This window comes from Miniopterus schreibersii (genome assembly GCF_964146895.1).
Source record: "Miniopterus schreibersii genome assembly, chromosome: 6".
Classification (NCBI taxonomy): Eukaryota; Metazoa; Chordata; class Mammalia; order Chiroptera; family Miniopteridae; genus Miniopterus; species Miniopterus schreibersii.
Window position 1 is genome coordinate 20,159,044 of NC_138107.1, and position 13,272 is coordinate 20,172,315.

Consider the following 13,272-nt stretch of genomic DNA (forward strand, 5'->3'; position numbering starts at 1 on the left):
AGATAAGACTGCCCAGCTGGACTGGCCTGGTTCAGTCTGTCTGTGGTTTTGTAATTCGTGGATTGTTTTACTCACTTGGTAAAATCAGGACGTCATCCCCAGGGCCTGGAATGGTCCCGTTGTTTCCTCCCCAGCCCTCTTCAACACCTATCCATGCTTCAGGGCGGGACCATTTTAAAGGTGATTCAGGTGCAGAGGTGGAAGCTAGAAAACAACAGGGAAGTAGAAAAGAGTAACTAAAAATATGATTCACTGTGATAACTAGCAAATTCTATTATTATTTTAGAATGTTGGTGATATTTTTACCTCCAAAAGTAGTTGCTTTTTAATATTTTATAACCTTCCAAAAATGTATCAGGTACAAAACAAGTAATTATCCATTCCTTTGATAGCCTTTGCTTCTAGGGAAAATATATTCTACTTTTGTTATTAAACAGTTGTGTTTTGCCTTCTTCTAATTATTATAGGTGCTTTTCATGAAACATTTGAAATACAGAAAGAAAAAGAAAAAATAATAATTGCTTATAACCTCACTACCTAGAGATAACAGCCATTAACCTTCTGTTTGTATTTCCTTCCAGAACTTCTCAGCATTTTTATATAATTGAGATTATATTATATATGCAATTTTACATCAAGTTCTTGCTTTACTTAGTTTAGTAGTTTCTTATATGCATTTTCTAATATCACTAAATCTTCTTATAAACATAATTTTAATGGCTACATAATATTCTATATGAAAAGTCCATAATTTACTTAATCCCTAATGTTTGGTATTTAGGATCTTTCCACTTTCTTTTCTAAAATTATAAATAACTCTATACAAATTTGCCAATAATCCTGATTTCTTCTTAAGATAGAATCTTAGCAATGGAACCACTGAGTCAAAAGGTATGATCTTCTCACAGCTCTTAATGAATATTAAAGGCAGAATAATAATCTGGACAGCTCTCGTTGCAATAATTTACATATATTATATGTTCCAAATGGTTTTTATTGATTCTGCCATTGGTGATCAAATGGCATTTTCTTTTCAACCATCCTCCTACCCTCTTCATCAGGGAGTTGAAACATAAATCTACTAATTCCCAATAGGAATGCCCAGCATCACGTCATGTACACCATGATGATCTGCACCCACATGTTTCCTTCTGGAATGTGATCCCTGCTACAGAGTCACGGGGCAGAGAGATTGTCTCAAAAGAGAAAGGAAAGATTCACAGATGACTAAACATTCTCCTTCCAGTACAGATCTTCTTTTATTCAGTAATACTTTAAGTAGTTCAAATTAAACCACAAATGAAATTACGTTTTGTAGGGGGAATATATTTGTTCTATGAAAAATATTTTCTTCTCACGCTAGAAAAATTTCCTAGGAGTTTCAAGAACTCATATGATAGGGGATCTCACATGATTGATGGGAAGAACAGATCTCATCCATTACTTGCTAAATCCACAGGCATAAATAATCAGTGCCTTCACTATCAGAATTGTCCTAAACATGGAGGGATACAAAAAGAAATAAAATGCTACCTTTTTCTCCAAGGAGCTAACAGCACTGTGTAAGCTGTGTAAGTAAATACTGGGAGAAAAGAACTCTGAAGGGGGTTCTCTTTAGTGGCACCCGAGCAGGGGAGGAAGTGAGATCTTGCCAGGGCAGGCTTCCTGGGGAGGGAGCAGCTGGGCTGCATTTGAAAGGCTTGGGATCTGCAAAGGTAAAGGGGAAGCGGGATATGGCGAGGGTATGTGGTAAGAGCTTGCACTCTAGCCAGAGGGATGAGCATGAGCAATGGCAAGAAATAAGAGATCAAGTGGAGGAACGATGGGCAGTTTTGGATGCTGAGCCACAGAGCTGGAAGGAGGCGAAGGATGGGGCTGCAGAAACAATCAGAGGTCAACATGAGAAGGGTAATAAAGACGCAAGAATCGAGAATGACCTCTGGGCTCCCATTATGGATGGTGATGCGCAGAGAGAGGGATGCCCGTTAGGACATATATTGATGAATTCAATTTGGGCCATATAGAGTTTGGGGTGTCCACGAGGCCTCCAGGTAAAAATATACAGCAAGCAGGGAATGGATATGAATCTGACAGATGGAAAAGGCTCTGAGTCAGAGAGATGGATTTTGGCATCATCAGCCCAAGAGGTTGTATTTGAAACTGAGGGTGTTTGTGATAGTTCCAGAGGACTGAGGTGTGAAAAGAGAAAAGCCTGCGGTCAGAACCATAGGAACACCCAGTTATTTCATTTACCTGAACCCAACTTCCCAGTAAGTCATGGTTTAATTAGGGGCCCAGGATAATTAAAATGCATATATGTCATTTTATATCTATGTAGTGGTCAAGTAGAAATCCTAGATAATTTAATTAGCAAAAAATATGCCCCACATCCTGGGAATATGGGAATCAGAAAAATGTCTAGAAACAAGCCTCACTCAGAAAGAAGCTTTGTATATATTTTATAAAACCCAATACTATAATACCTTTCTAAGTTTCCTCCCAACTTTGACCCCTTTCCAAAACTATGCCCTAAGTATTCAGGTGGGGATGGGATGGGCACATTTGTTGAAATGGCCACTAACTAGCACCATGAGTGACAGAAGAAGTTATCCTGAAGCCTTATTTCCAGTGATATTTTATTTTTATTTTTATTTTTTTTAAATATATCTTTATTGATTTCAGTGAAAGGATAGGAGAGGGAGAGAGAGAGAGAGAAACATCAATGATGAGAGAGTCATTGATCGAACCCGCAACCCAGGCATGTGCCCTGACTGGGAATCGAACCCCAATCGCCTGGATCCTAGGTCGACACTCAACCGCTGAGCCATGCCGGGCTGGGCTCCAGTGATATTTTAAAAGGGCAATGACTAGGTTCTTCAAAACCTTGTGCCAAGCCTCAAAAGCCCAGAATGACTTCAGTTTTACACTGCAGGTGTGGGAAACGAACATGCTTCACATTAGTCATCTTCACTGTCATTTATACAAGGGCTAAAAATGCCTTCAATTGAACAAAATAGATCTTAAAGCAGCTGCCCTAAGGGACGTTATCATGAATGAATTTTATCCTTCTGTACAATCCTGAATACAGTCCTGTATACAATGGATAAATTAACACGTTTCCACCTCCTGCACAGTTGCTAGATTTCTATATAGTTACTCTCTGGTTTCTATATGACTGCTATCAATATAGAAAGGTGAGGTAAGAAAAAGAACCTACGACAGTGAAAGACTCAGTCAGAGATATTCAAAGAGAACCGTAAGAGAGGAATGTCTTAGAAGCTTAAGAAATACATGTCCAAAGGGAAAAAGAGATCTTGTTAATAGCTAATTTTTGGTAAGAGAAGGACCAAGAGGTGGCTATTGAATTGGCAACTAGTGTAAGAGTGGTCAGGATGGGAGCAGCCCCGGTGGAGCGCTCAAGGGGGAAACACTGTGGGTCACAGTGGATTGAGGAATGCAGTGGAGAGAAGAAAGGGAAAACATCGGGTCAAAATATCCACAAAGCTCACTGAGGGACTTTTAAATGTTGAGACTCTCAGCCTTTGACCTGCCTTCCCGAGCTTTAGATACGTTAGACTTATCTTGAAACTGGAGTCCATAAATTTTGGTCAGAACCAACATCTGTAATGAAGCCTCACCCTGCTTTTCTCTACGGATGTGTCACTCAATGACAACTGAGATTTGAGATGGTTCAACCTTCTTCTCTGAGCTAAATATTGCCCTATCTACCTTAACCCTTCACCAACCCCAGCTTTTTATGGCTCAGTGTGAAGAGGAAGCTAGTATTTAGAGAAGTTTGCAGAAGAGATACCAACTGGAGACGGATTAGGTAGGCATTCATAAATTTTGTTTTGTTTTCATCGTGAAGCAATAAATGAAAGGAGCCAGTAAAGAAGGACAGGTTAACTACACAAGACAAAGAGTTATTTGCTGGTGGGACAAAGCTCAGAAGATGCTGGAAGGAATGGGCTGACCCTACACAGGAGAAGGGGTGACAGATTCTCAGAAACCAGAAGAATGGAAATAAACTTAGATCTCCGGGGAAAGGACTGGCAAATTTAGGAAGAGAATATATGATCATCTCAATGCTCTCCTATCACTGTGGACAGCATTTGAAATTAGCTCCCACTGAAAAGACAACATGGTTGAGAGAAAGTCTCTTCAGAAATATTTTTATCTTCCATCAAAGTGGTTGCTTCCACCATCCCCTCCTTCCCATCTTTCACAAATCATAGTGGGCATTGAGAGGAAGCTAACAAAGCCACAATGTTGGGGGAGCATGAAAGACCTGCATTGGGGTATTCAGAAAGCTAGGCACCATCTTGACCCAAATTCACATAAATCCATACCCCAACCCACTAAGTGCCCATACAACAATTTACATCACACCACCTCCTCTGCCTCTCCCCTTAATTGGCCCATATGTCCCCCAACTTCTGCTGTCTCAGGAGTTTTCTTGTCCATGGTTTTCCACAGTGACCAGCACAGTCCTGTACACAGAATAAGTCCTCAATTAACTGAGTGAGCCACGAGGCTCCCTGCAGCAGGAAGCCTTAACCCAAAATGTTTCATCTGCATTACACACTCATATTGAATCTCCTAATAGGTTAGCATATAGATAGAACTCCATAAATTATTCCCTTTCTGTTTTGTCAAAGGATTTTTGATACTGAAATAATTTTACTATTTTTCAAAGAGCTATTCATTAAGCAAAATACACACCCTTATTTATTTAAATTTTTACATTCACACATATACCCTACACTATGGGAATGAGGCAACGTCTAAAAACCATATTAATATTTGAATTTCTTTCTAAAGAATGATAATATACTCTGAAACTCCCTGCATTTTATTTATTTATTTTTAATTTTTATATGTTTTTATTGATTCCAGAGAGAGGAAGGGAGAGGGAGAGAAATAGAAACATCCATGATGACAGAGTCATTGATTGGCTGCCTCCTGCATGCCCCCCCCCCCCCCGCCGGGGGATGGAGCCTGCAACCTGAGCCTGTGCCTTGACTGGGAATCAAACTGTGACCTCCCGGTTCACAGGTCGATGCTCAACTACTGAGCCATGCTGGCCAGGCTAACTGTCAGCATTTTAGAATCGTTTTCTGACCCAAACTATATAGGCTAGGAAAACTGGCTATATGTAATTGATTTTAATCTAACTCATAAATTCACACATGCCATAAAAGGGAATTTAAGCACTTTAGGAAGGATATGGTATAGCAGAAAGAACACTGGAATGAGCTGGGAAACTGAGCTCTCATCCAGGCTAACCACTGACTACTGATGTGAGCAAGTAAACTTGAATCCCTAGGCTCCCATGCTCTCATTTATAAAATGAGGCAACTGGTAGGATAGCCTGTGATGTTTCTTCCCTTCTTAAAAATCTACAGTTCCATAAAGCATTGGCTTTCTACTTATTCAGCATGTTGTAACTGACAGACCAAATGAGGCATCTCTTGGTTAGACTGACCCTTGCTGAAAAGTTCTTGGATGCTGGCCACCCACAGTGTCCTTCCAAAGAGTCCTTAACCCAGAAATCTTTATATTAAGGCCAATCTGACTACAGCTAGTTGAACCAGGAATGGCCACCATAAATGGTCCAATATACTCTGAAGGGTCCTGGCATGAGAGCTTCTCCAGTAGCTAGATTCTCTACAACATGGGGACTGACCTAACTGATCTAATCTCTTCTTGGGGGCTTTGAACACAGAACTTTCAGAGAGGAGAGAACTGTAAGATATTTTTCCTTGGTAACAGTTATTTTAAAGGAAATCTAGTTAGTCATTTGATTGACATCCCAGGTGACCTTAAGAGCCCATAAAGCCAGACTACTGTCCATCGCCGTATCCTCTTATGCCTCCCCTGAGAGGCACTCAATTATTAGGGCTTTCAGAGCCACCTAAAACAAAACAGAAACAAACCCACAGAGACAGAGAATAAACTCAGGGTCGCCAGGTGGAAGAGGTGTTGGAAAGATGGTAGAAAAAGGTTATTAAGAAGTACAAATTGTCTGTTATAAAAATAATCATGGGGATGTAAAGTACGAAACAGAGAATATAATCAATGATATTGTGATACCTATGTATGGTATCGGATGGATACTAGATTCATTGGGGAGTCACTGCAGAAGACAGGTAAATGTCTAATCACTATGTTGTACACCTGAAAGTAATGTAATATTGTCCATCAACTATAACTGAAAAATAAATTTTTAAAAATTTAAAAATAAAAAAGTCATTTCACGTTGAGAATGAATAAAGTCTCTTAGTTATTTAAAAAAGAAAGAAAGAAAAGAAAGGTCAGGGGTCATAAAAGCAAAATGCTATGGTAGCTCAGAAACAGTTGTGAAAACAAAGAATCACATTCTTTCCAGTCCGATAAGCATGGAGTAGTAACCAACAGTACTGCTACTTTATAGTTTTAGTTCAGTACCTTTGCTTCAGTGAGTTATTCATTTCAATGGAGGAATTACCATTTTCTGATTAACAAGGGTTCTACTCTGACATACGACAAAAATGCCACTGGAAATCAAAGGAAAACTCAGCCTTTGAAAAGATTTATCCCTGCTGCAAATGTACAGTTAAATTGACTCATAATAAACAAAAACAAACAATGAAATACATTAGAAGGTGCTTATGAGTCATTTTGTCTTTGAAAATTTGGCTTTTATGAGTTAGAAGGATTTCAGAGGACCATCTGACTTTGGGGGATGCTTTGTTTACCGTGATTTTCTGAAATTACTGGGAACAATTAAAGTTTTGAGATACCCTGAATTTTTCTTTCCGTTTGGTGAGGGCCTAATGGCCCATGTGCGGATCTGGACTCCTGTGTGCACATATGGTCCATAATTTATAAAATGTGCTTATTTACATGTTTTCATTCTTACTTTCCAATGTTTTGAAACGTGTTCTTATATCTTTCTTCGACACACAGACACATTTTAGCTATAAGGCTGGCACAATAGAGAGCTGTTAGGCATAAAACCATTAGGACTGAGACCTGCTTGTTTATCAACAATGTGATGGGAAGAAATTTGTAGAACTATTATTGGAGGACATTCTGTTGTACCTGGCACTTCTGTTTTGTGAGTTAATACGCACCTGAAATAGTTGGGGGCACACCTTCCTTCACCTGGAGAATCACTTGGACTTGGCCTTCACCTGAAACTGAACACAAAAAGCCAGTTTGGATGTGATGCAAAGATTATCTTAATACGAAAGACATTCATATGTGAGAAAGGTGGCTTTATGTTATCTTCTCCCCATAACTAAATTTTCAAAATAAAAAAAAATAAAGTCCTTGTTGTTAATGATTTCCAGCATTTGGTTTTCATTGCTCTTATTTGATTAAACTTAATTGCAGTGAGGTCTCCCAGAGAATTGGCACATAGATAATGAGGGGATAAAAACCTTTAGCCATATGTTCTTTGGAGGCCAGTGCTGGTCAGCAGGGCACAGCTCATACCCTATTTCCTCTCCATCATTTTGAAAGCTCAGCTTGTACAATTCATGTTTTTCACCAACAGAGTTCAGATCAGCCATGAAATGTATTTGCTTTACCTTTATCCAAACAAATTGTCCTTTTAATGAAGGCTCTTCTCCACCCTACCCCCCTTTCCCCTTCCATCTTCCAAACCAACTGAGCACATTTAAAAGGCCTGGGGTTCATTAATTTTAAGTGTTCAATAAATTAGTGGAAATAATCAAAAGGCCTGATTCTTTCTGATAATGACAATTTGATGTCAGTATAAACCAGTAGATTAAGCTGGGAACATATGCTCCTTTGCCAAGAGAGGCTGCTATAATTAAATAGTGAATGCATCTACAAGGTGCTCTCACGCCTGATTAATTAGTAATCAGGTGCACGAACTCCACTTTTCAGTAACACCTTGTCTCTTATTGGTTAATTACCTTCCTGCATTATCGGATGTCATGGGAGCCAGCGCCTCCCACCCCTGGAAGGCCCGGTGCTGCTGAAGGCTGCAGCCTTGGCCAAACCCATGCTCTCCATGGGCCTTTCCCTGGAATCCTGAGCCCCTTCCTCCACCACAGAGTGAAACAGACCAAGGATCATGCTTTCCAATTACAAAGCATAAGCTTCAGAACATCACAAAGAAAATCATCCCCGAAGGAATCCACAAGGAGATCTCTCCTTTCTTCTATTCACATTTTGGTCATTGTTCTCACTTAAATGTCTTCCTGTTGTAAAAAGCATAAATCTGTGGCCTTCTCCTAACACTGTACACATTCTGAGACCAGGTACAATGGCCAACATTTTCTTTTACATGCTCTACTTCATAGCTACTTCCAAGACCTCACTTATATCTTTATCCTATTGCACAGTTCACCCACTTTTCTGTCTTTAATAATAATAATAATAATAATAATAAAGCCACTAGCCCAGCATCCTTTCTCTTTTTTATTTTAGTGTCTAATTTATCCATTTCTGCTCATACTGATCTGTACATATTCTAAAGCTGAAAAGTGCTTGAAAATCATACTGTGGCATTCCTCCTAAGTTAGCTCTCAATTTAGCAAATATTTACCCAGCATCAACTGTGGTTAATTTAGAATTTGCATCCATTGTTAGTTAGCTTTGCCTTTAAATCTTTGAGGGAGAGATTTTTCTCATGTACCTTAAGACATTAAACATTGCTGGACACTTAATTTTCATGGACCAACCTCTAAATCCTAAGTTTACAGTGCTCTACTCTGAATGCCCAGGACTTAACTGAAATTTTCAACAAATTAAACAAACAAAGGCAGGAAATAATCCTTTTAAAGGAACCAAAAGATAAAATAGTAAAAAAGTTAGGCTCAATCAGATAGAAAAGTGAAAGAGTATGAACGAGTTGATATCTAAAACCATGCAAAGGCTGTAACAATAGAATACCTTTCTGCAAAAGAAAGGAATTGAAATATTATAACAGAATCGAGCTCTGAGAAAGGCAGATGAGAAAAAATTCCAGGGATCATTTGGAAAGGGAAACCAGTTCATTTAAAGATATTATAAAAAATCATCCTTGTTAACAGTTTCTAAGAAGTTGTAGATATCAGTCCATCCGTGCCGTCTTTCTTAAGACACAGCCACTTAGGGAAGGAAAGCAAAAATGCAGTTACATGTAAAGGTCTTTTTCAAAGACACTCTAGTAATTTTATGGTTTAATTCAACCCCAAATAAAGATAATTTATACTTAAAAGAGGAATGGGTTGGAGGAAGGGGCAGAATAGAAACATCATTTTCCCCACTAGGTACATGATGAAATCTGAAGTAAAAGGAAATAATCAATATGTCCAGAATCCCCTGGGTGGAAAAGAGACTGTCCATACCACACATTATAGCTATCATTGTGCCGAGTAACCCTAACCTTGAGAAGGCTAACCCTCAGTGTATCTGGCTCCCACTAGAGGCTGTTCCACTTGTCCTTTCATTCACTAAGTCACTTGCCCAGGTCCTGTCCTTGGTCAACCAAGGCTTCCTGGCTTGGAGAGCTCTCACGTCTGTCGCTCTGCCCCAACGGCTTCTGCAGGAGCACAGACGGTTCCCACCTCCTGAGGACCCTCTGCCCCCAAACGGACATGGACACGGAAAGGTACACTGAGAAGTTATTGCTCACTTTATTCCAGCGAGCGTGTGAAGATCATTCAATCTGAGAAAAGTAGTGTCAGTACCAGAGGAAATGGAGAAAAAGTTACTCAAAGTAGAAAAGGTTAGAAAAGTCTGATTTCCTACCCCAGCACTAACGGTACACGCCCTTCTGCGGGCGTTCAGAGCCTGTGAGCGTGGCTGAGAGGGCCACTGCTTCCCAGGCACCTTCTCTGCGTCCCGAGAGTGGTGTCATAGAGGGGATGAGGGAGAATGTGGGTGCTGGAGTCCAACAGCCTAAATTTGAATCCTGGGTCTTTTGGTTCCTAAATGTGGGCAGCTGACGAGTTATTCACCATTCTGAACCTCAGTCACTTCATCTGAAAAGTGGGAATGATCCTATTATCTACTGCATGGGGTTATTGGGAAGGAAAGATGAAATCATCTATGTAGTATGTTCAGTGCACTGCCTGGCACATAATGGAGAAAAAAGTTAGCTGTTATCACCACTCTTTTTTTTTTTTTAAACATATCTTTATTGATTTCAGAGAGAGGAAGGGAGAGGGAGAGAGAGAGACAGAAACATCAATGATGAGAGAGTCATTGATCGGCTGCAGCCCGCAACCCGGGCATGTGCCCTGAGCGGGAATCGAACCCTGATCGCCTGGATCCTAGGTCGATGCTCAACCGCTGAGCCAGGCCTGGCCAGACTATCTTATTATGACATGCTGATGCTTAGAAATATGCTTTTATCCTTTTGGCTCTTTTTATAGCTGCGCCTAATCATGATGAGCTGTGGTATTCAGAGCTGTAAGCAACTTAACCGGCTCTGCTAAAATTTGTTAAGTGCTTTGACTCTATAAAAGACAGGGCGAATGTTAAGTTGTCGTTTCCAATGTGGATGAATACGAAGAGAAATGAAAATCATTTGAGAATAAAGGTAGTGTCTTGGGGAGAGTTTAAAAGCCTCCTACAAGCTGTGATACTGTACATATGTTTTCTCAGTGCTTATGATTTCTGATTCCGTGCTTGTAACATGAGAATGATTAATCCGCTTTGTTTATAAACGAGCCTTATTGCAGTTGAGCCTTCCCAGATTGTAAGAATATCTGGTTGGTCCTCGAAAAGAAAAGAAGTCTATGGGTCAGTTATTGCCAAATTATTCTGACAGGTGTTATATGATCTGAGCCTGCTATAAACACAGACATCCAGGAGGAAGAGAGAAATGTGCTAGGGAAATAGCTCCCGGTAAGAGGAAAGAGAACTGCTCGGCTGGGATTGATACTGGTGCCTACCAGGGCTGTGTGCTGTGCCTGCCAAGTTTTGACCTCACTAGGGCACTAGGGAAGAGGAAAATGAATAATTCTCTCTTGGAATTTTGGAGAGATAAATAGGTGCCTATATAGAAAGAAAAAACACATGGCATCTCCGCAGGTTGTAGATTCCCTTCGTATTTTATTCTTCATGTATAACCCCATCCTCACTGGGCCACTGAGGTTTAGGCACATGTGAGGGCCTCTCGTTCAGCCCACATTTATACAGCGTGTCAGCCACTGACTACACATGGGGAGAACACAAAACAGCAAGTGTGGTCTGTGGCTGCAGACTTCACCCATTCTCAGCCTGGCCCATGCCTCCTCTCTCTGTCTCTGTCTGCCCTGGACCCAGACTCCAGCTCTGTCTTCATGAGCCAGCTGGTGGCTGTGGTCCTCTGCCTGCATTTTCAGCTTAGCTTGCCCTGTCCTCTACCTCCACCTCTTTTCCTGGATCTGCCTCACACACCCACACTCCTGCTCTGCTTCCCCCTACCTGTTCAGTGAACTTGACCTTGCTCCCCAGACATCCGGCCTCTTTCCTTTAGCCACAAAGAAGGCTTACTTGTCAATTGGTCCCTGGGAAGCTAATGTTTGGTTCTCAAGACCACATTCCTGTCTGATTCCAGCCTCAGAGAGGCAGTCACAGGGTCACCTTCGCCCTCATAACACTGGATATTTTAAAAACCTTCACAGAAACATTATATGAAAATCCCGTGATCCCCTTTGAGTCTTCTATTATCCCCACTGACATGCATTCTTGAAAGAGTTAATTTTTTTAAGTATCAGAGTAAAAGAACTTGATGGAGACACCAACAAATAGATACATCTGCATTAACCACAGTCCTGAGAGTTAGCTCAATTAAATCTCCTTAATTAACTCAAAGAACAATAACGATTGTCATTTCGACTTAAAGCGATGTTTGCACGCATGGGGCATTCGTGGTTTCCTGGGCCCTGTGCAGATAGACCTGCAGAACCAGAACGTAGGGAGGGGCCTGGTAGCAAGCATTTCAGCTGTCTGCCTGTGAGGCATGTTTAGAAAGCACCAAACTGAGGGGTTTTACAACTCCTCTCATACCCTACTCTCAAATATGTGGTTTGTTCTCAGAAGCAGGTATTCTTAATAAGTGAAGAGATCCAGGTAAAAAAAAAAAAAAAAAAAAAAAAAAAAAAAAGGAACCCTTGTGTTCACACTTCTTCCTTTTAATCAATTATACCAAAAGCTTGCAAACCACATTTTATTCCCAAAATATAAAATGTGAGGTGGTCATTTTAGTGGCATAAAAGTTTTATCTTAATAGCTATGAACACTAAAGTAGTTTTTAAAAAGTACTAGGTCATCAAACCCATGGTTTTAAACAGGTTAGGTTTTTAAAATAATTCAGTGTGGGCATTGCTTTAAGAAAAAAACCTTAAGTAAATAATAGTACAAGTGCCATAAGGATGTGATAAATTGTGAAGGTGGTACTCAAATATCTCAAGTTTAAGCAGAATAGAGTCAATCGGTAAGTACAGGTGATGGAAACAAAACCCACTAGTATACTAGAATAATTAAGGAAACTGAGTCAGAAGGACTGAGTTTGACTACGGGTTGCTGCCACCTGTGCCCCGCCCTGTATGAATTAGGGGCAGCTGCCAGGATCACAGAGCATTAGCCCCTTAATCTGAGTAATCCCCAAAAGAGTCTTTGATTCTAACTTCTTAGTTTTTCTTCCTTCCTTATTTCTGTCCATTTCTCCCGTTCTTCCTTCCTTTTCTTTTTGAAGAAGTTGCTTGTAATCAAGAGGCAAAATCCCTGCTCACATTTCCAGCTCCTGTTCCATTCTCTGCGTTTTTGCCATGAAGTGCAGTGTATTTCCCCGAAGTCAACCCTCTATATTACTGGTAAAAATCCTTGGGGATCTTTGGGGAATGAGTTTTCTATAAGAATGTAAATTAATTTATTAACTAGAAGGCTATAGATTGCCTTAGAGGGACACAGCATGGCATGTCTGCAGAGTTTCGAAGAATTATGATTCTGCTCTGCTTATAAAAATCCTCCTAAAGAGATCTGGGGAGCCAGTTGAGTCTGCTCTCCACCTTAGATGCTAGCAGAAGTCCATCTCGAGGAGCTGCAGAGGGTCTTCTAGACCAGCCGAAGAACAGAAGGGTCTAGCCCAGGGCCCTCAGCGCTTTGAGAAAAGAGAAACCTAAGCGGTACCCATGATCTCCCAGGCACAAACTTAGGAAAACATTCCATATTTTCAGGAGCTCCCAAGTTAGAAGCATCTTTTCTGAGCCTTCTGTGACTCGAGCTCTTCAGGGCACCTGGTGCAGATAATAAAGTCCATCTGTCTCTCTATCTCCAGCTCTCTTG

At 40.5% G+C, this 13,272-nt stretch overlaps 1 protein-coding gene across 1 annotated transcript in view; it reads right to left on the reverse strand.

Annotated features, from left to right (window-relative positions):
* The window catches only part of PKHD1 (PKHD1 ciliary IPT domain containing fibrocystin/polyductin), a 386,375-nt gene that overhangs the window by 171,230 nt on the left and 201,873 nt on the right, over positions 1–13,272 (reverse strand). The window contains exons 51-52 of the mRNA XM_081141333.1: positions 7,116–7,181; positions 76–204 (exon numbers count right to left, since the gene is read on the reverse strand). Coding sequence (XP_080997459.1) covers positions 76–204; positions 7,116–7,181 — 195 coding nt within the window. The remainder of the gene's footprint in view (positions 1–75; positions 205–7,115; positions 7,182–13,272) is intronic.